This window comes from Anas acuta, chromosome 2 (genome assembly GCF_963932015.1).
Source record: "Anas acuta chromosome 2, bAnaAcu1.1, whole genome shotgun sequence".
Lineage (NCBI taxonomy): Eukaryota > Metazoa > Chordata > Aves > Anseriformes > Anatidae > Anas > Anas acuta.
Window position 1 is genome coordinate 119449486 of NC_088980.1, and position 20131 is coordinate 119469616.

Genomic DNA, 20131 nt, shown 5'->3' on the forward strand with positions numbered 1-20131 from the left:
TGTTTTACAGATACGTGAGACTACAACGACTAGAGCAAACAAATGTATGTAAACTTTTCGTACCTTTCATCCCTGCAACCTTTATTTATGATATGATTAGCTGTGTGCTGTTCAAAGTAATATTCTTCCAGATTAAGAAGCAGCAGTGAAAACCTGCAAATAAATAAACAAAAAATATTTAATTAGAAAGAAAACACCATAAAACAGTTAATGTTCTTAATAAAAATATATCAAGTGTTTGGGAAATCTTCGCTAATATGTATAGAAACATAGAATCATTCAGGTTGGAAGAGATCTTCAAGATCATCTGGTCCAACCATCCCCCTACCACCAATGCCACCCGCAAACCACGTCCCTAAGCAGCACGTCCAACCTTTTCTTGAACACCCCCAGGGATGGTGATGCCACCACCTCCCTGGGCAACCTGTCCCGATGCCTGACTGCTCTTTCTGAGAAGAAATGTCTCCTCATTTCTAACATAAACCTCCCCTGATGTAACCATTCTCTCTAGTCCTATCCCTAGTTACCTGCAACCTGAACCTATCCCGGCACAACTTGAGGCCATTCCCTCTGGTCCCATCACTAGTTACCTGTGAGAAGAGGCCAACTCCCAGCTCCCCACACCTTCCTTTCAGGTAGCTGCAGAGAGCAATGAAGTCTCCCCTGAGCCTGCTCTTCTCCAGACTAAACAACCCCAGTTCCCTCAACTGCTCCCCACAGGACTTGTGCTCCAGGCCCTTCGCCAGCTTCGTAGCCCTTCTCTGGACACGCTCCAGGGCCTCGATGTCCTTCTTGTAGTGAGGGGCCCAAAGCTGAACACAATACTCAAGGTGTGGCTCCACCAGAGCAGAGTACAGGGGGATGATCACTTCCCTGGTCCTGCTGGCTACACAATTCCTGATACAAACCAGGATGCCATTGGCCTTCTTGGCCACCTGGGCACACTGCCGGCTCATGTTCAGGTGAACATCAGTCAGTACCCCCAAATCCTTTTCCTCTACACAGCTTTCCAGCCACTCTCCCCAAGCCTGTAGTGCTGCATCGGGTTGTTGTGGCCAAAGTGCAGGACCCGGCACTTAGCCATGGTGAACCTCATCCCACCGGCCTCTGCCCATCCTGTCGAGGTCCCTCTGCAGGGCCTTCCTACCCTGTATGTGCCCTGTCACCCTCCCAACACCTGAGAATTAATTAATTTAAAATAACTTTTTAAAAGAACAAGGCTGTATGGAAACTTTGTACACACATAAAGATGATTGACTGATGCTCTTCCAAAACAGTGAAGGTTAGATATTTCAGTCTGTTCATATGTCTGAGGTGAGAACCATCCTAGCATAGACAGTCTTTAAGTAATAATGATAATAACAACACAATAACAACACTACATTTAACTCGGATCAGTGTAAGCCAGTCAAAATATGCAATGACACAAAAGGTGGAGCAGGAACTAACACGGTGGAATGGAGAAGATAAGATCTTACCAGGGCAAAGCCAAGTGACACTGGTTTCAAGTGTTAAGTGCAAACCACAGGCATGGTTTTTACAACATGGCTGAGCCACGCTATGGATACCCTCTAAAATAGCATTCTCCAACAACTTTTTGGCATTTTGTACCAGTGCCAGTGTTTGTTCAAGCCCACAGGAAACCTGTTTATGGGCTAATCCAATAGAAAACAAACCACAACAACAACAAAAATTGAAGAAGTCTTCTAAAGCATTTCATCACAGGATCACGGTAATGCCAACACTCACACGAGGCAAATGCAAATAGGTTAGGTTTGATATAACATGAAACTACATCCTCTAACAAATTAACTGCTGCAAGTAATGAAAGCTCATCAGCTCTACTAACAGGGTGAGCACGGGGTCACCTATGCATTTCAGCAGCAGGGAATGACAGCAAGTATCAGTACAGCAGGCAGAGCAGCAATATCTTATTTCCCTTCCACATACAACAGCTTGTTTGTCTGTGGAGCCGGCCTGATCTGCAGAAGTACTTAACATTTATGCACATCCACGCTTTGAGCTAAGTTCTGCATTGTGTTCATGAGGTGCTTTACGAGGAATGCTTGTGACAATGCTAATAAGCACCAAGAGTCCCCAGAGCAGTATGGCACATTTAAAAAGCAAGCAGTAAACATGTCGAGAGTTCAAGAAATGAACTACATATTAAACAGTCTGCTTGTTAGGGCAGCATATTTCATACTAGAAAAAAAACACAGCATTACTGGAAAATATATCCTGTTTATGTAAATTTTGTGTTGTGTCTGTGTTGCACTAAATGCACCAAGGCAAAGGTTTGCTGTACTTACAAGTGGGTCCACATGCTCAACACCTCCTCCTGACACCCCACATCCAAGACTCTCTGCCCTAATGCTCTCCTGCTTCTGCAAGAAGTCCAGTGCATTATCTTTGCGCCTGCATTCTTGACTACAGGTGTTTTGTGATGCCATTAACAAACAGTTAAAGTTAAAATGTTAGAAAAAAATACCAGTTACAACAGTATAAGCCATATAAATCTCCCTAAGAAAATTCAATGCGAATCCACAAAGGTCACTTCAGTCTTTCCCCCAGTTACCATTACCGCGTGTTTCTTGAATATCTTAGGTTTCCAATGGAGTTTCAGGGTCTTTGCTTTCACATATCATTTCTCAGAAGGCACAGTACCAATTGTCTTCTGTTTCTCATAGAAGTTTATCTTTCAAACTCACTGTAACCTATGAAAGCACATCCTATCAACAGGTGTAAACTGAATTCCCAACTTTCAGAGGCTTTGGTGCCATCACCCACCTTCAAGAAGCTAAAATAGAAGCTCCATCTCTGCATTTTGAAGAAAAAAGCTTCAGTAGGAATGTTCTACATCCTAGTGGGGTAGAGAAGTATGAAACCATAACAGCTTCCACATAGCTACCATTAAATCCCATTTTTCAACACATCACCTAATTGAAGTCACACGGGACAAACTTAAGTTTTCTAAGTTCCACTAGCCAAAATATTTAAAGTCAGGAACAAAGGTAACACCCAGATTTGTTTGAAAAATCTTCCACTTTTTTTGTCAGGGAACAGACACTATGGACACGAGGGACAATCAGCTTCACAGAAATGATGTTAGAGGTCCCGTAAATCTTCTTTTGTGACAAGTGGTAAATCACGTTCGATAGAACTCATTTCTGAAATACCGTAAATAAGTAGAGCCACTAACTGTAATTGTATCAACGGGGTCCCTCGTGACAGCCTTCACCACACACAACGATACTTCAGGCTTGCCAGGAGTTTTAACAAGTATTTACAGGTACCAGGGGAACAGCTCACTCTCTGGTACATGGCATCAGCAGGCAAACACGGTGTTGTGAAGGTCTGAAAAAATAGGAGATCAATAGCTATACAATTATAGCAGTGGGGATCTTCAACATGCAACTAAGTAGATGGACTGCAGAGGAACCAGCAGGGTGAATGTCTTCCGATGAACTACAGAAGGTATTTGAAAGACACCTGTGGTACCAAGATGACTGACACACGAAATTTATGTTATCAGCTGCTACATAGTCCTATGGCAGGAATTTGTACATATGTTTGGTACAGAGCTAGAATAGTAATTTGATTCTTCTGGGCATGACAAGAGAAAACAAACACACACACAGAGGAAAGGAATGATACCCAAGATACGAAGCAGATTAAATGCATAGCAGTGGAGAACTGTATCTTGGTCTCAAGCCACTGAGCAGCTGGGCTATTCCCTGTGCTGCATAAGCCTATGACTTACCATGCTGCCCTGGAGAACAGCCTGGCTCACAAACCCAGTGTCAAGTCACGTAAGACTAGGACTAGGTAAGCCTGTTCCTTTTTCCTCACGTCTGACCCTAAGACATCAATAAAATTCAACCTCAGCCATTAGTCAGGCAAACATCTAACCAAGGCCTTCCAGTGAGAAGAGCCAGACTGCGTCAATAATACAAGTGGTTTCATACCCCTCCCCTCCAACAGAAAAACAACAACAGAATCTATTTGTATCTATTTTTTCCCCAAAAAGCAAACCATAAATATCAACTGAAAAATGTACAACACCACCGCCAAATCTAAAATAAAAAAGATTTTTTTTTTCCTTTTTAAATTATCACTAAGAACTAGTACCTGGAAAAAGAGGTTTTGTTCTAATGCAAACACTTGTGTTTTTTAATAAAAAAGCAAAGAGATCTTCTACGTGTGGCTGCTGCTCTCAAACCCCATATTCCTCTCAAACCCTGTATTCCTATAGCACAGTAACAATGAATACTGGCAGCTATTGTTTCGGGCAAACACAAGAGGATCAAGTTTGCGGTATTTTTCTTAAGCATCAGTAAGTGGCTCATTTTAATCCACTTTTGAAATGTATAACCTCGTTGTTACTTGAAACTTCCCTGAAGTTGAATCACTTGAAGCAAGTGATTTCATTAGCATTTATTAAAAATAGCATTACCTTTTTCTAAGTAGCTATCTTCTCTTGGAAAGCTCATGGAAACCAACTCAAATATCCTTTGAAATCAAGCAATGAAACTCATACCCTAGCATATTGTATGACGTGTTTATGCTAGCTTCCTAATAAATATACATTTCACAGGCTTAACATTCACAATTTTTGTGGTCACCAGGCTATTTAGTTACTTACAACAGATTGATAAGGTCAGTAAGCCACATTTCTTCAGAAATTTCTTCAGGCATTTCTTCAGATACAATTTACAATTTTTTCCTCATACATTGACCTCGACACATTAAACTATTTTTAAAAAGCGATATATTGATTTGAAAGTGACAGAGAGGAACAAAACAGACAAGATTTTCAAAGAAAGCTCAGATGCTGTTAAAATATCTGTATGGGGGAATGCTCAATGCCTTATGTTTTAGCTTCTTAGCAGTCTGGTCTTTATCCTTGAATAAAGTCTTGCCAACAGTAAGTAAGCTTTCAAGAAAGCTTCTCAGAAAATGATATGTGCCTAATGCATTTGATCATTTCAAAATCTGAAGGAAAAAGGCTTTAACAGCTTCTCTTGTCCAACCCAGCCTACCAGCTTCCTCAGAGACCACTTATAGTTCAGGAGACAACTCACTTCAAACTGCAGAAGCCATCAAATTAGCAGACAGAGAGGAACACCAGCTTCCACTCAGAGCTGTGGAGTTCCCTCAGGATAGTTTTGCACAGGTTTAATAACCTGAATGAGTTCATGGAGGGGAACAACAAGTAACACAGACTGTACAGCATGAAGGGGTCAGGGGCAAGAACACCGTGGCCACAAACGAGATCTTTCTGCTCAGAGGGCAGCAGCCCTGCTGTCAGAGTGAGAAGGCAGCAGTGCCCCTTCCAGGATGAAATGAATCGGCAGCCTCCACGGCCAGCAGGGCAAAGCCTCGAGCTTTAACACGGGTGGAAGGGCATTTGAGCTGTTACAGGGTTTGCATTAAACCTGAGCTGTATCTGAGACCAACAGCAGAAGCAGCTTGGAGGGAGAAAAAGAAGAAACTTCAATGAAGGCCCTAATAGCGTTTCTGTCGAAACATCTTTGATACCCACTCGCATCCACTGGTGTTTGTCCATTAACTCTTTACTCACGAGGATCAATCTTTTAATAGCTGTTGCTTAAAATCTAAGTACCTACACTGAAGTGTAAATTAAAGCATACTAATACAAATTTGCTTGAAGGCTTTTTCATATTCCTGTTTATGTGTTGTCCCAGAAGAGTGGCATTAAGAAAATCGAAAAAAAAATCAAATGGAAGTGATGTGGAAGGTGTTCCCTTGTGATGAGAATCAGTATTGGTTCCAAAAGTAACTTCAGGGGAAAAAAAAGGAGGAAGGGAAAAGGAGAAGGCAAGCACCTTGCCAAGACAAACAGAACTTAATCTGTAGCAGGAAGAAGAAAGAGTACCGCAGGTAAGGCTGGTACACAAACAAAGAAGTGAAAGACTCTGATTGCTCTTTTATTTTTTATTTTTTTTTGAAGAGTATTGTCTTGCTCATTTTTGCCTTTTTCAAAAAGCTCCAACATAATTGCCACTCAGAAAAGGGCTGAGGAATATGAGTCAATAACACACCCTAGACGCATACAAAAACTAAGCAGTAGGAGAACACTTGCAAAACCTAACCTCATGTGAGGTCATCTCCTATAAACAAGGTTTGGGAACCCAAATTGCACCCAAACATTCCTAGCATTGTTCCAAGTAAAATACAAAGCCATGCACTGAACTCTTCATTTACCAACTACAACTTGAGGTTTGTAAGTCCTGCCAAGATGCTGTAAAATATCCCCCAAGTAGAAAGTGTGTTACATCGGGCTCAGTTCTCAAAGACCAAGTGAGATTCAGCAGGGAGAGAACCAAAACCAACCCGACCCGAGAGAACCGAGAGAACCAAAACCAACCCAACAGCAACAACATAAAAAAAAACAAAACCACAATTTATTTTATGCACCAATGTCATCTATCACCTGAAGCACCAAATCAGGTACAGGAACAAGCATGCAGGGACCAGCATCTCAGAAAAAAAAAAAAAAAAAAAAAAAACAAACACACATTTACATTATCCAGAAGAAACAGCAGCCAATTGATCCTGCTTTAGATTCTTCATCTGTGATTGAATTGTTTCCATTTCCATCACTTCATTGCACACGCTGGGAAACTACTGGGGCAGAACAGTTTCAGGTGGTTGACTGGACACACCTTGGACAATCACTTGACCCAATACTGAAGTACAGTCCTCAGAAGAACACTGCCAGGGACAAACAAGCAGGCCACCCAGCTCAGCAGCAGCCTGCAGGTACACAAAACCAGCTCTAAGTAAACCTCCTCCTAAGAGCAAAGTATCTATTGGCCAGCTGATGCATGAATAAAAATCTTCCATATTTGTATTTTGTCCTCAGAGGCTAAGATAAGGCTACATACTTAAACATGAAACAAAAAGCCAAGGGGACATCGATCTGCAGGACATACATGCTACCGTTGTCTTACTTGAGTGATGTGAACAGCAAAACTGATGAACTCCTCGAACAGGAAGCCGAGCAGGCAAACCAGCAGAACTATTTATAAAAAGCCTCTGTATCAAGTGTTAGATATGCCTACATTTGGGCACACAGCCAGCAGAACCCGGAACTCTATTTATAAAGAGAGCAACAACCTCACCAAAACGACACATCATTTAATTTGAAGTTTTGTAACTAAAACTATTAAAAAAATAAATCAAATATCATACTAATGAATGCTGAGTACTTTTACAGATTAAATTGGGTAATCATGTACACAACGCTGCATTAATTAGAAGGGAACATAATATCTTTCTTCTCTCTGAACACCTAAGAAAAGTGAAAATAGATGTCTAGCAATACAGGTACATTTGAAGTTAAAAATCCTGCCAAAATTAACCCAACCTCATTAGGTAGATTGATTTGTTTAATAAAAAATAAAGTAAAGCTCGTTCTTTGTTCCCAGTGTACGAACACAGGACATTTTAGAATGATGTTCTTTTCTTCTAGAAAATGACATAGTAAGAAAAGTAGACTTACATAATCAGATATTAAAATCAGTCCAAGTAATTAGTTTAGGATTTTTTCCTGATCTCTTAGAACTGATCTTCCTTCCTCCCCCCAGAGAGCAACTATATAAGAAGATTAACTTTTTACCTACTGTTTCACTGTGCTCTCAACCAGAACTTCCATAGCTTGCACATTTGCTCATTGCTTTATAAAAAAACAAACAAACAAAAACAAACAAACAGCAAACTAACAAAGCCACACATGAAACACCATTATCACAAAGTTTCAGAAAGGCCTGGTCATCTCACTCGGAAATAACTACAGCAAGATTACTGAAGATAAGAGAAGTGTGAGCTATTGTCCCTGTACCAATTACCCAGCAAGAAGGCTAAAAGAAAAGCTCCCAGAGGATGTCATTTCTATTAGGCAAAATAAACAGCTTTTTTGTGCTGTTTTAAGGCAGGACTGCCTATTAGGAAAACAAAAGACAGGATTTGATATTTCACAGCCAAAAACATTTTAAATTGCTTAATAAATATTTTACGATTTCCTTTTTTTTTTTTCTTCTTCAGAAAGGCACAGGAAGAGAGAGAGGGGAAGAGACACAATACATATGTATATATATATATATATATATACATACACACACACCTGATTTCATATATACACATTTACTCTTATTTTACACATATGGCAAATTAGGCAAGGGGAAGAAATAGAGAAATGAGTTTGCAGATACTTAGATGGGAAAAGCTACAAGTGAAAATGACGACAGAATTAATCTTTCATGATGTTCTCAAACTACAAACAAGAAGATACAAGATCCTAAAACGCTTCCAAGGAACCCTCATTAACTGCAGATCAGTAATGCTGACAGACATTGATAAGTTGGTTTTGCTGTCAGGGCTTTTAGGAGAGACTTTTATACCACTTGGATCTTTAGAGCAAATCTGATGAGTCGTGGCCTCTTCCTCAGTTTCTCAAAGAAGCAGAGACAAGTTATGTTAAAACCTGAACAGAGCTATTATAGTCATACTTCTGGCTTTTCCTACAGTGAAGATGTTTCACTTCACAATTAAAAATCCTTCTCCTCCTCCGAAGGAGCTTGTCCATCCATTCTCCCTCCAGGACCCCCACAGTTAACTGAAAACACAGCAGTCCCCAAAAGCAGCAAGGAAAAAGATACTCAAGAAAGCAAAGAAGGGATCCAGAATACGTTCGGCCTTTGGAAGCGTTTCAAAAGCTGTAGTAGCTTCATCGGCTGAATACGTATGAATCAGAATTTATACGGGCAAAGTGAGCCAAACCCTTCGTCACATGTTTTTCTCCCCAACAATAAACAGCACTGTGCAGCCAGGGGCAGGGATTTGCACAGGGCTCACGCGGGCCCTGCTCGGTGTCCACGCAGACCCCCCAAATCCTACAAGGGGAGGCACCTGGGGGGCACCAGGGTGCCGTGCCCTTACCTTGCAGAGATCTCCTACACGGTGATACGAAGCTTTATGAAGGGCTTTGAAACTTTCTGACGAGCCCGGGGTGGATAAGCCACATAAAAGAAAGTGTGACACAAGCTAAAAATAAGAGAGCGAATTCCGGCCAGGCGCAAGGTACAGGCTGTTAGTCACGGGCACATGAAATGCAGTCGGGGAGCAGGAAGGGGAAAATTGCGTTTGGCGCTGTAAGGAGCTGTCAGTCTGTAATTGAGGGGCTGACGAAACCCGGATCGTAATGCTCGGAAAAATAACAAACAGTGAAGCAGCGCTGTGCCGCGACACCAACACAACCCAAAACAGCCGAAACGCAGCTTCCAGGCAGTTGAATTCAGCCGAGCGAGCTCGTTTTATCCCCATTTCCCCAGCTTTGCCCAGCACCCTTCCAGCCCCGGCTGCGGGGACCCAGCACCCACCCCCCTGCAGCGAGGGCGCAGCGGGCACGGCGCCTGCCGCCCCTCCGCCCCCCGGCACCCCGGGACCCTCTCGCCTGAGGCGTCCGTGCCCGGGTCCGGGTCCGTGGCTGTGGCTCTCACCTCTCCTTGGAGTACAGCTCCTGCTCCAGCCGCCTCCTGCGGATGAAAGCCATGGAGCCGCCCGGCCTCCCCGCCGCCGCCGCCGCTGTCGCAGCAGGCCGGGCCAGGCCGCGCCTCAGGGAGGCGGGGAGAGCAGGGCCGGCCCGGCGGGTCGGCAGGGTGCCTGCCCTCAGCTTCCTTCCTCTTCCCCTTCCCCTTCTCTTTCCTTCCTTAAAACTCGAGCTGTGCTGGTTTTTATCGCCGCAGGTCCCGAGGAGCAACCCGCGTCGCCAGCTCGCAGCAGGGCCTGTGCCCGAAGTGGTGTCGGGGGGAATGTTTTGGGGTTGGGGTTGGGGTTGTCCCTCTCCATGGGGCTTATTCAGAGCAGGAATGCAAGCCTCGTCCTCCTCCCAGGGGTTTAAAACCTAAAAAACCTCCGTGGCAGGAAGAGGGAAATAAAACCCCACACGCTTTTAGTCCGTGTCACTGCAGGGGTATCTGAGCAACCCGTAACGTGTGCGCTGACACGGTTTCACGTGAGGTAGGAAAACACTGTTGTTTGCATTTTTATAAGTAAAAAACATAAAATAAATTAAAATTGAGTCACGCAGGGAATGTGATTTTTCACGTAGGAATAAAAAGAATTACAGGCTTGTAGGCCTCGAGTCTGTCTGATCTAATCTCTGCGCTGAGGCTGATTCAGATACATGTTGATCAGTGTTATTCAGACAGTTTCAATTTGTGGACCCGTAAACATGAATACGAGAAGTGCTGTATATGCTAAGAATTGATCTGCGTTTGCCATTTGTCTTTCAGGGACGTTTTAGGAGTAGTTCACAGACTCTAAGGAGGCTGTGCGACATGGTTTGAAAAGTGATATCATCCATAAAAAGTATTTCTGTAATTGATTTATAAAAACACCTATTTGAAGGAAATCTACAACACTGGTATGCAGATCGCAACAATGTTTAACTGCACTTGTAAAAATGTATTTGGCTTGTATCCCACTTTATTCTTTTACTGCATTCCTTGCTACCATCTCAAAATGGAAAATGACAATATTTTTATATTGTTCAGGTATGTTTTTATAAATCTGTGTGTAAATATATATATGTATTTATACAAGTGTTTGTATGTGTAGATATGTATATCATCTTCACACAGACTACACAATTTTGTTCATTTTCCTCCCAGACTGCATTCATTAAATGATTTATTCTTACTAATTTTCTCTAGGTTCTTTCGAGTATGTTGTTTGCCTTTATCTTAAGGTGTGAGACCCCTTAGAGCAGTTCAGCTGAGGACTAACACCAACTAGAGTCTAGAGTGTAAGAATTACACCTTATGTATTAGACAAAAGAGGAACTTCTATAAATACATCCCAGAAATAAATCGCTTTTCTTCTGACAGCGTTAGTTCTGCTGAGAACCTTTTCTAATGTACTGCCACCTACTTCTCCCCATTTTAGACTGTGCATTTGAGTTTTTCTCAGTTGTAATGTTTTGCCTTAGCCCTCCTTCTAACTATAAATACTTAACCAGGTAATAGAAATAGTTTTGAACTCTGACTCTACCTTGTAGCTCCCACGTTGGTGAAAAACATTTACTTTTTTTTTTTTTTTAAAGTATATATCTATATTCTGTTACATCTTGCAGATCATTAAAGGAAATATTGAATAGAACAGAAATGACAACATACCCTGACAGGATGTTCCTGAATATGCTCTTCAGGTTTGTTTTTTGCAAGCAGCATGCCAGTTGGTTGTGATTTCATGAAAACTGTATTTCCTTTACCTTTTGTTTTAATAAAACTCTCATGGGACAGTTTCCAAACTACAGTAAACTCAAGGTCTATGATACCTGTTTTTCTACTGAATCAGTGAAATTGATTGTAAAAAAGGACATTAGATTAGTGTGAGATTATTTGTTCTTGACAAACCCATGTTGACCTCTTAACAAAACAATTTTTCTAGAATATCAGGATTAAAATTAGCATGTATAGTTGTGGACCTACTTACCTTAGATAGACACATTTTATCCTCTTCTTGTCTTCTGGAACCTGCCTAGTCTTAGCAGTTCAGAGATTACTTTTGCCGTATTATTAAACCAAATTCTTCAGGCTCTATTAATTCAAACCTATATCATCTAAATAGTTTTTAACCCATTCCTTCTCTAAATTCTTTGTAAGAAAAATTTAACTAAGTATCTGGGTACATTTCCTTGTTGCATTATCTATCACTTTTTACCTGTCACTCATTTTGTACTGTAGGCTTTGTGATGTTATTCTTTTATTCTAATCTTTTAGATTACTCTTCAGTTATGTTCCCTTATTGTGGCCTTTTTTTTTTTTTTTTTTCAAATCCTTGAAGGACTCCTAATGTAACTTTAACACAGTATACCTAAGCTTTCTACAGTTTCTTTTGTTCACATCAAGATAGCTTGCTATTGTATGTTTAATTAAAAATGAGTCTATTGTTCTCTGTAGAAAATCTAGGTTAGCTTTAAATGACCGAGCACAGGCTAGACCATACAGAAGGGAGGTTAAATAACTCATATAGGATGTCATGCTGTTATGATGAACCTGCTTTTAGTACCCAGATTAGCTTGATTAAAGCTAGTTTAACTGTTTCTACATAACAATGTAATCTGTAGTTGGCAGTGGCAGTGTGCTTTTTCTTCCTCTTCTTAGAATAGAGAAGCCTATTTTGCTAAAAATATGCCATGATTGCTTTCACCCGGTTTACCTTCTCCTTTTAAAGTCAAAATGAATTCTACCCTACTTGTCATGAAATTCAGGTTAGTAATGCCTCTTTAATTTCCGTCCCTTGAAGCAAAAGATCATCCCTAAAATGTAACAAGAACTTCATGGACCTTTTTTGCCCTGGTTACATCATTTTTCTCATTTTCAAGTAGTTGAAATCCACTGTTATCTCAAGGGCAAGTTTTTTTTGTATACCTCTATTGCTCAGAATAAGTCAGAAAAAAAGCATGAACTTCCTCCTTTTTAAGAGAGCTATAGTCAGTTATGAAAAGTAGACCCCAGTGGTGACATACTGCTACTTCTGCCTTTTCATTTTCACAAAGATACAATCTCTCCCTTCCTGACTTGATACAAAATGAAGCACCTTCTCTTGCTTTCCTCTGCCCATTTTCCTTAGCAAGCTGCATTCTTATACAGCTATTGTTGAAGTGTGCCACCGTATCTCTGATGATACTAAAACCATATTATTTCCATAGGTTCGTTAGATCCCTGACATTTGACTTCAAATATCCCTACATGTCTTTCATGATTTTCTTTTCTCTCTTAATGCTTAATCATTTCTTTCTTCTGTCTTCCTCTCTAAGATTTCTTATTCCTGGCTCTTTGTGGCAGGTCTCTTTTTCAAAGTCTCTCTCTCAAGTTGTTAAAAGATCACCTCCCTGCATATGTTAGTGAACTCAGATGCTATTTCCTGTCTTTGTGGAATTCACACCTCTCTTCTCAGTATCGAAGAAATATATTTAAGGAACAATACCCCACAGTCATGTCATTCAGACCTCCTGTCAAACCATCCACAATTCTGTGCAGTTAACCCTTGTATTTATTACAGAATAGCCAATGCCCAGTCCTCCGTCATAGAGGTGTTAGTCTTCCTTCTGTCAGTGTGCTGCTATAATCCTGTTATTCTGGCTAGCTTCCTCTATTCTAGATTTGTGTCATGTCAGCATCATGCTAATGATGTCCTTGTCACCCCTTGTATTTCCCAGGTAAAAACCCCTGCTCATTTTCCTTGTCCTGAAGGTGGAGGGCAAATAATGGAAAGCAGCAGAATGACAAGGCCTACTACTATTATGTTTTCACATTACTGCCATCTTAAAGAAATAAAGGGCTCAGTTAAGTCAAAGTCCATGCATCAGCACAAACTTTAAGGCATACATGATTTTTTCTTTCAGGACTGGAGAGAACATATGAATGTATATCAGTCAGTATCACTGTGAATACAAGAGTCATATATTAGGTGTAGGATCATATGTACTCTGCCAGCAGTTTTATTAGGGAAGGTTTCTACAATAGTAGGCCTCTGGAAGGTATTCTTCAGTAAAGCTTTGTCCTTCAAGTACCTAAAAAGCTTCATGAAATATAATGTTCAAGTATTCCATGTCAATCCATTCTGTTCTATGGAGAGTTTTTAGACATGTTCAGGAGAGGCTTAACCTCATCTGTTGAAGTCAGTGAAATTCCCACTGAACTACTGGGATCGTAAAAGGCTTCCTGAGTGCATTTCAAGGATCCATCCAGTACTATATTTATGCTGTAGTGTATGGTAATGGCCAATCCTTGACATGTTAATGAAAAGCAGAACTTGTAAAGAATGCTCTAGCTATTATTGTTAGAACTGGTGAGAAAACACAAGCACATTTTTCATGCAAAAAAAAACATAGTCACCTCTCACTGTTTTTCAATGACATTTAAACTATTTTAAATAAGTTTGCCATTTTGTAAAGTTAGCTTTTCTTTTTTCTTTTTAAAAGGTGAAAACAAATACTTGTACTTTCAGCAAGAGCTTAGTGCAGGTTAAGTCCTGTAAAGCAGATGCTAGCTCAAAGTTCTTTGTGGTATATGCTATCTTTTCATTGTATGTGTACTCACAGCCTAGACTAATATGTCTTTAACTGGTATATCTTGCTTCTACCACAGTAACAATAATAGAATCAACAACATCGGCAGCAACAATAATTAGATGTGCCATGGCTTAACTGTTTTTCCTGATCTGAATGATGACTTCAAGGTACATGCAGAAATTACACTAATTTGAAAAGAATCATATAAAATTTACCCTCATATCATTGCAAACTCCAGTGTGAACACTTTTAAACTAGTTTTTAATCAGTTTATTTGTACTAAATTCTGCAAAGTTTTTTTTGAGCTAGTTGTGTGTACGCAAAGTGTTTAACTGATTTAAAATCAATTTTAATTAAACTGATTTTGTCAATCAACAAATGCATAATTTACCATTTTACTTGTAGCAAAACAATCCTATAGGCAGATCTTTAGAGTCAGCATTTAAAGCTGTTCTATTAGAAAAAAAAGTGAAGACAAGGAAGAGAGAATTTTGTACAAGTATTTACACAACAATTTAAATTGATGATTTCATACAAAGGTAACGTTTCTTGTGAAATCCCCCTGAATGACACCAATGATTAAAGGGAGTACTTGACTAAATGGTTTTGATTTTACTGACATCCTCTACCCAGCCTTCTGCAAAGCATTTGACACTGTCCCCCATGATATCCTTGTCTCTAAATTGGAGAGACATGGAAGTAAGGAATTGGATGGATGGTCTCACTCAAAGAATTACAGTCAATGGATCAACACTGAGGTAGAGACCAATAATGAGTGGTGTTCCTCAGGGGTCAGTATTGGGACCAGTGCTGTTTCACATCTTTGCAGTGACATGGATAGTGGGATTGAGTGCACCCTCAGCAAGTTTGCCGGTGACACCAAGCTGAGTGGTGCAGTCGACGTGCTGGAGGGAAGGGATGCCATCCAGAAGGACCTCGATGAGATGGGCCTGTGTAAACCTCAAGAAGTTCAACAAGGCCAAGTGCAAGGTCCTGCATCTGTGTCAGGGCAATCCCAAGAACAAATACAGGCTGTAAGAAGAATGGAGTGAGAACAGGGTGTTTGTTAATGAGAAGCTCAACATGAGTCAGCAATGTGTGCTTGCAGAAAGCCAGCCATATCCTGGGCTGCATCAAAAGAAGCATGGTCAGCAGGGAGAGGGAGGTGATTGTCCCCTCTACTCTGCTCTTGTGATACCCCACCTTGAGTTTCAGCTCATTTAGTTCTGGGGCCCCCAGCACAAGAAGGATATAAACCTATTGGAGCGAGTCCAGAGGAGGGCCACTAAGATGATCATAGGGCTGGAGCGCCTCTCCTATGCAGAAAGGCTGAGAGAGCCGGGGATGCTCAGCCTAGAGAAGGCTCCAGGGAGACCTTAGAGCTGCCTTCCAGTACCTACAGAGTGCCTACAGGAAAGCTGGCGGATGACTCTTTGTCAGGGGGTGTAGTGACAGGAGAAGGGTGAATGGTTTTAAACTAAAAATGAGGGTAGGTTTAGATTGGATATAAGGAAGAAAGTATTCAGAGGGTAGTGAGGCACTGGGAAAGGTTGCCCAGAGAAACAACTGTTGGAACTAGATGTCCTTTAAGGTCCCTTCCAACCCAAGCCATTCTATGATTCTATGATTTTAGTGCTCACTGAAAGGTAGTCTCCTTTAGGTTTCTGTATGCTTTCACTAACATTGCTAGGAGCTCTTTATCACAGTTTCAGCCATGGAGAATTCCAGGGCTGCATTCTCAGCCCCTGGTTTGGTCAGTTCAGCCTGTTTATGGGCCATAAAGGAGCTGATGTAGTCAAACATGAAATGGCACCTCTATAGGAAAATGCATATCATTAGAGGATAGTTGTCAGAGAGTGCAGGCATCTCTTGAAACAACTGCAGAGGCATTTTAGGTAATGCAAGAGGTGTGTTGTCACTGAAGTCTTCAACTGCTTTGATGTCTGCTATGGTCAGAGGTCAGACTACGGTCAGACTCATGAAATAGTGCAGGATGTATGCTTATCCCAAAATAATCCAGTACACATTTATATATCCACACTGGTGGGATATACAGAACTAAATGCTAATTAAGTTTCTTTACAGGCATTTAAGTTTTAAAGATCAAAGGCAAAACTTTAACATGAGTGTATTTACTCTATTAAAATAGGTTTAGGACACATGATAACTATACCAGGAAAAAATGTAGATTATGTTCATCAAGTAAGATCCCTCCTCACTACCTCAGTGCCCGCACACTTCATGAAGTGATGACTTTGCTCCCCTCCAACATCCATAAATCACATCATTAGATTTGTAGAAGTCACTCTGATCTGCTGTAGAAATACTAAATATCTTACCGCAGATATTAGTTTGAAAAATAGATGAGTGGTTGAGTCATTTCCCTGTGTAACCTCTGTTTTAAACCTTTCAGTAACCTTATTACATATAGATATAGACTCGCAGTCCTCAGGACAATGGAGCTGTATTTGAAATAGCAGCAATGAAAATGAATATGGATAGTGATGGTGAGACAACCAGAAAAGTCTAGGAGAGTGGGGAGCATCTATTCAGCACAGACACATTATGCAAAAGTAGTATTTAGAAATACCACCTTTCAGATTAAAGTCTGATTTTCACTGTATCCGCCACCATAATATGTCACTTAAATGTACTTACAGTTTAGAAATTTATGATATTGTTGGGTTTTCCCATTTTTTATGTGGGAAAATTGTTTTGTTGGCGGAACATCAGTTTGCAAATGAATACAATGGTTTTTATTCCTGTTGTGAGCAAGTGCATGTGACAGGACGTTTAAGAACGTGTATGTAGTATGTATGAAATCCTGTGGCAAGGGGAAGTTCAAATTCCACTCTGTGAATGCTAAAGTCTCCCTTTTTTGGTCAACAGCTTGAGCATTCTGCACGGAAGCACTTTCCCAGGCAAGGGTGGTTTGCTCAGATGTAGGGGATGGAAAAGAAAGCAAAAGAAGAATGGAGATGCAGGGCAAAGCTGTGTAATTGGATTAGTTAGGCTGTAGCTGAAAACTTTCCAAAATCTTGGCCAAGGATATTTTAAGTGCCTATATGTATATGTATATATATATATATTTTCTTTTTTTTTCTTTTTTTTTCCCCTAGGTAATAGTCCTAGGTATGTTAGTCCTTTTATTAATCGATGACTACTACTCTGTATCCAACAAGTAAAATGGATCCATAATTTAGATTAATTTTCAGAAATACATGCACACATGTAATATTTCTTTGATATATTTTAAATTATTGGTTGACTGTCTCCTGCTTTCCATATATCAGAACCCACTTCAGTAAAGATAAAGAGCAAGCCTATGGTAACGTAAGTTCTGTCTAAAACCTAAAGCTGTGTGATGAACTGGGGAGGTATAAGATCAGCTCAACCAAAGCCTAAATAAGCAATTGGACTGCTTACCTCTTAAAGACCACACGACAAAGATTTAAGGGCCCTTCCTTCAACAGCATTGCCATCCAGAAAACATGACACATTTTATATGATGTGTAATGCTCATGTGCTGTGGATGTATTTCTGAATGCAAGACCAGATTTTTTCTTGACTGGAAACTTCTGTCTCCTCTGTCACCAGTCAACAGAGTTATATTTTATTTCAGAGCAGCTGGAGAAGTGACTAAAGGATACAGCACTTCTATTCGGAGGGATTGTTCAGAACAGAATTTCTTCAGGAACTAATTGTAGTGCAGGCGCTAAGGGTGGATTTTTCTCCCCTAAATATAGCCATAAATACAAGTTAAGCTTGTAATCTGAGATGGTCTTCCATATTTCTACTGTAGATCATAGAGGGAGAGGTGATTCACCACTCTGAGCTCAGACACCACCGCTTTGCTTCCTCTGGGATCTGCATTCACCGTGACCTCCTGAATTTTGATGGCCAGATGTGCCTGGGCAGGCTGTCCACCGGGCAGCACTGTGAAGGGATGGTTCACCAGCCATAAAGCGCACCGTTCTTACAGCTTCTTTGCAAGCTGTGCAAAGTTCATTCGTTGTACTGGAAACAGGGCTGCCAGCAGCTGACCGGTTAGAAGGAGAGGAGAAGCAGTCATTTATATTTCAGAGGGACGGCTTTTAATTCAAGAGCAGAGGTGAAATTGTAGGTTCTTGTGTGCTCTGAAAAAAAATCCAAAACCAAACTAGGGCTTCTGCTCGGTACTCATAAGCATATGGTAATTTTTACAGTACCACATTTAGAGTTCCCACTTGGTATGATTTGAAAGAGAAAAATTCAGTATTTGATACTGCTGCCTCATTATAATAGCCTGACTTCAATGGCCTTCTGTTCACAGAATTGGAACAGAATAGGTGTGAGAAACTACTTAGGACTACATCACTCAGCAATATGCAGGAAATAAATTGAACAGCTCTTCATGCTGTATGCCTTCCAAAAATTATTATGATTGTTATTATTGTTAATTCCTAAAGGGGGAGACCATTGATGAAGAAGCTGTTTAACTTCAAGCTATCTGAGCCCTTCTTTCAAAAGCATGTTTGAAAGATGGTTTAGACATTGAAACAAACAGTGTTTGGCTTTTCATTTTGGGGAGATTAAAGGTTTCATCTGTTGCAATGGCATACTTTAAGTAACTAAGAAGAATTTTTAAAAGTGTAAAGCAAAAGATACCTACTCCTTTTCTGAGGTTGTGAGCCTGAAATCCACTGCTTCAAAGGAGCTTGTGTGCTCAGCATTACTACTGATCAGGCATAAAAGAATCCAGCACTCTGGTTTACAACTTAAGCAGTGGTGGCGTTGATTTGGGAAGAGGAGAAAAGAAGAAAAAATAAAGCCAAGAGTACGGTTTATCACCACAGGTGTCCAACAAGTGGGATGCATTTCTCCAGCCAGTTGTACACGTGAGCCGGATATTTTTGACTGATTATTTTCCTTCCTCAGACTGTAAACATTTTTTATGTCTTTATGTTAAGTAAACAGTATTTTTTTTGGAAAACGGAGCATCTTTTGGTTGTGTTTGTGTGGTATGTAGCAGCATATTGTTGCCTATGACATTAAATACATTTCAACAATAGAACTATAGTAGATGATGATGACAACTGGACCATAATAAAGTCCAGAAAAACAGCAAAGCATACAAAGTATAAATTGTTATGAGGCCATAAGCAGATGTCGTTAGCAGAAGGAAGATGTTATTATTAAAAAGTAAAATTCTGCCTGGTTATTACTGGTAGCATTTGATTGGCATTCAGCATTTCCTCTACGCTGACCACTGCATCTCAGTCAACCATCTGTATCTGAACCCCTCCAGAATCTGAAATCTGGTGATATAGGGATGATGATTAACTTAATTTCCCTTTTCATTTTATTTTTATTTTTATTAATTTCTTCTTGCATATGAGTATCTCTGGCTGATCTCAGCTTCTGGCTGTGCTCTTTGTGGAATCACAGAATGGCTTGGGTTGGTAGGGACCTCAAAGTCCATATGGTTCCAACCTCCCTGCCTTGGGCAGGGAGGGCACCCACTAGATCAGGTTGCTCAAAACCCCATCCAGCCTGGTCTTGAACACCTCCAGGGACTGGGCACCCACAGCTTCTCCAGGCAACTTGTGTAAGTGCCTCACCACCCTCACAATGAAGATTTCCTCCTTATATCTTATCTAAATCAACCCTCTTTTAGTTTAAAACCTCTCCGCCATGTCCTATCGTTATCTGTCTGAGTCAAAAGTCTCTCTCCCTCTTTTTTATAAGCCCCCCTTAAGCATTGTAAGGCAGCAATGAGGTCTCCCTGGAGCCTTTTATTTGGGATGAATATCCCCAGCTCTCTCAGCCTTTCTTCACAGGAGAGGTGCTCCAGCCTTCTGATCATCTTTGTGGCCCTCCTCTGGACCTGCTCTAACAGCCCCGCGTCCTTCTTGTGCTGGGGGCCCCAGACCTGGATGCAGCACTCCAGGTGGGGCCTCACAAGGGCAGAGCAGAGGGGCACAATCACCTCCCTCACCCTGCTGGCCACTCCTCTGTCAATGCAGCCCTGGATGCAGTTGGCCTTCTGGG

At 40.9% G+C, this 20131-nt stretch overlaps 1 protein-coding gene across 2 annotated transcripts in view; it reads right to left on the minus strand.

Moving 5' to 3' along the window:
* Positions 1-9967, minus strand: part of NSMAF (neutral sphingomyelinase activation associated factor) — a 37323-nt gene extending 27356 nt beyond the window's left edge. The window contains exons 1-2 of one of the 2 annotated variants that reach the window (XM_068671924.1): positions 9522-9967; positions 64-153 (exon numbers count right to left, since the gene is read on the minus strand). In XM_068671924.1, coding sequence (XP_068528025.1) covers positions 64-153; positions 9522-9574 — 143 coding nt within the window. In that variant the 5' untranslated portion in view covers positions 9575-9967. Of the gene's footprint in view, positions 1-63; positions 154-6545; positions 6671-9521 lie in introns of those variants that run through there. The other variant, XM_068671925.1, reaches the window with a different exon arrangement.
* Positions 9968-20131: the final 10164 nt, after the last annotated feature.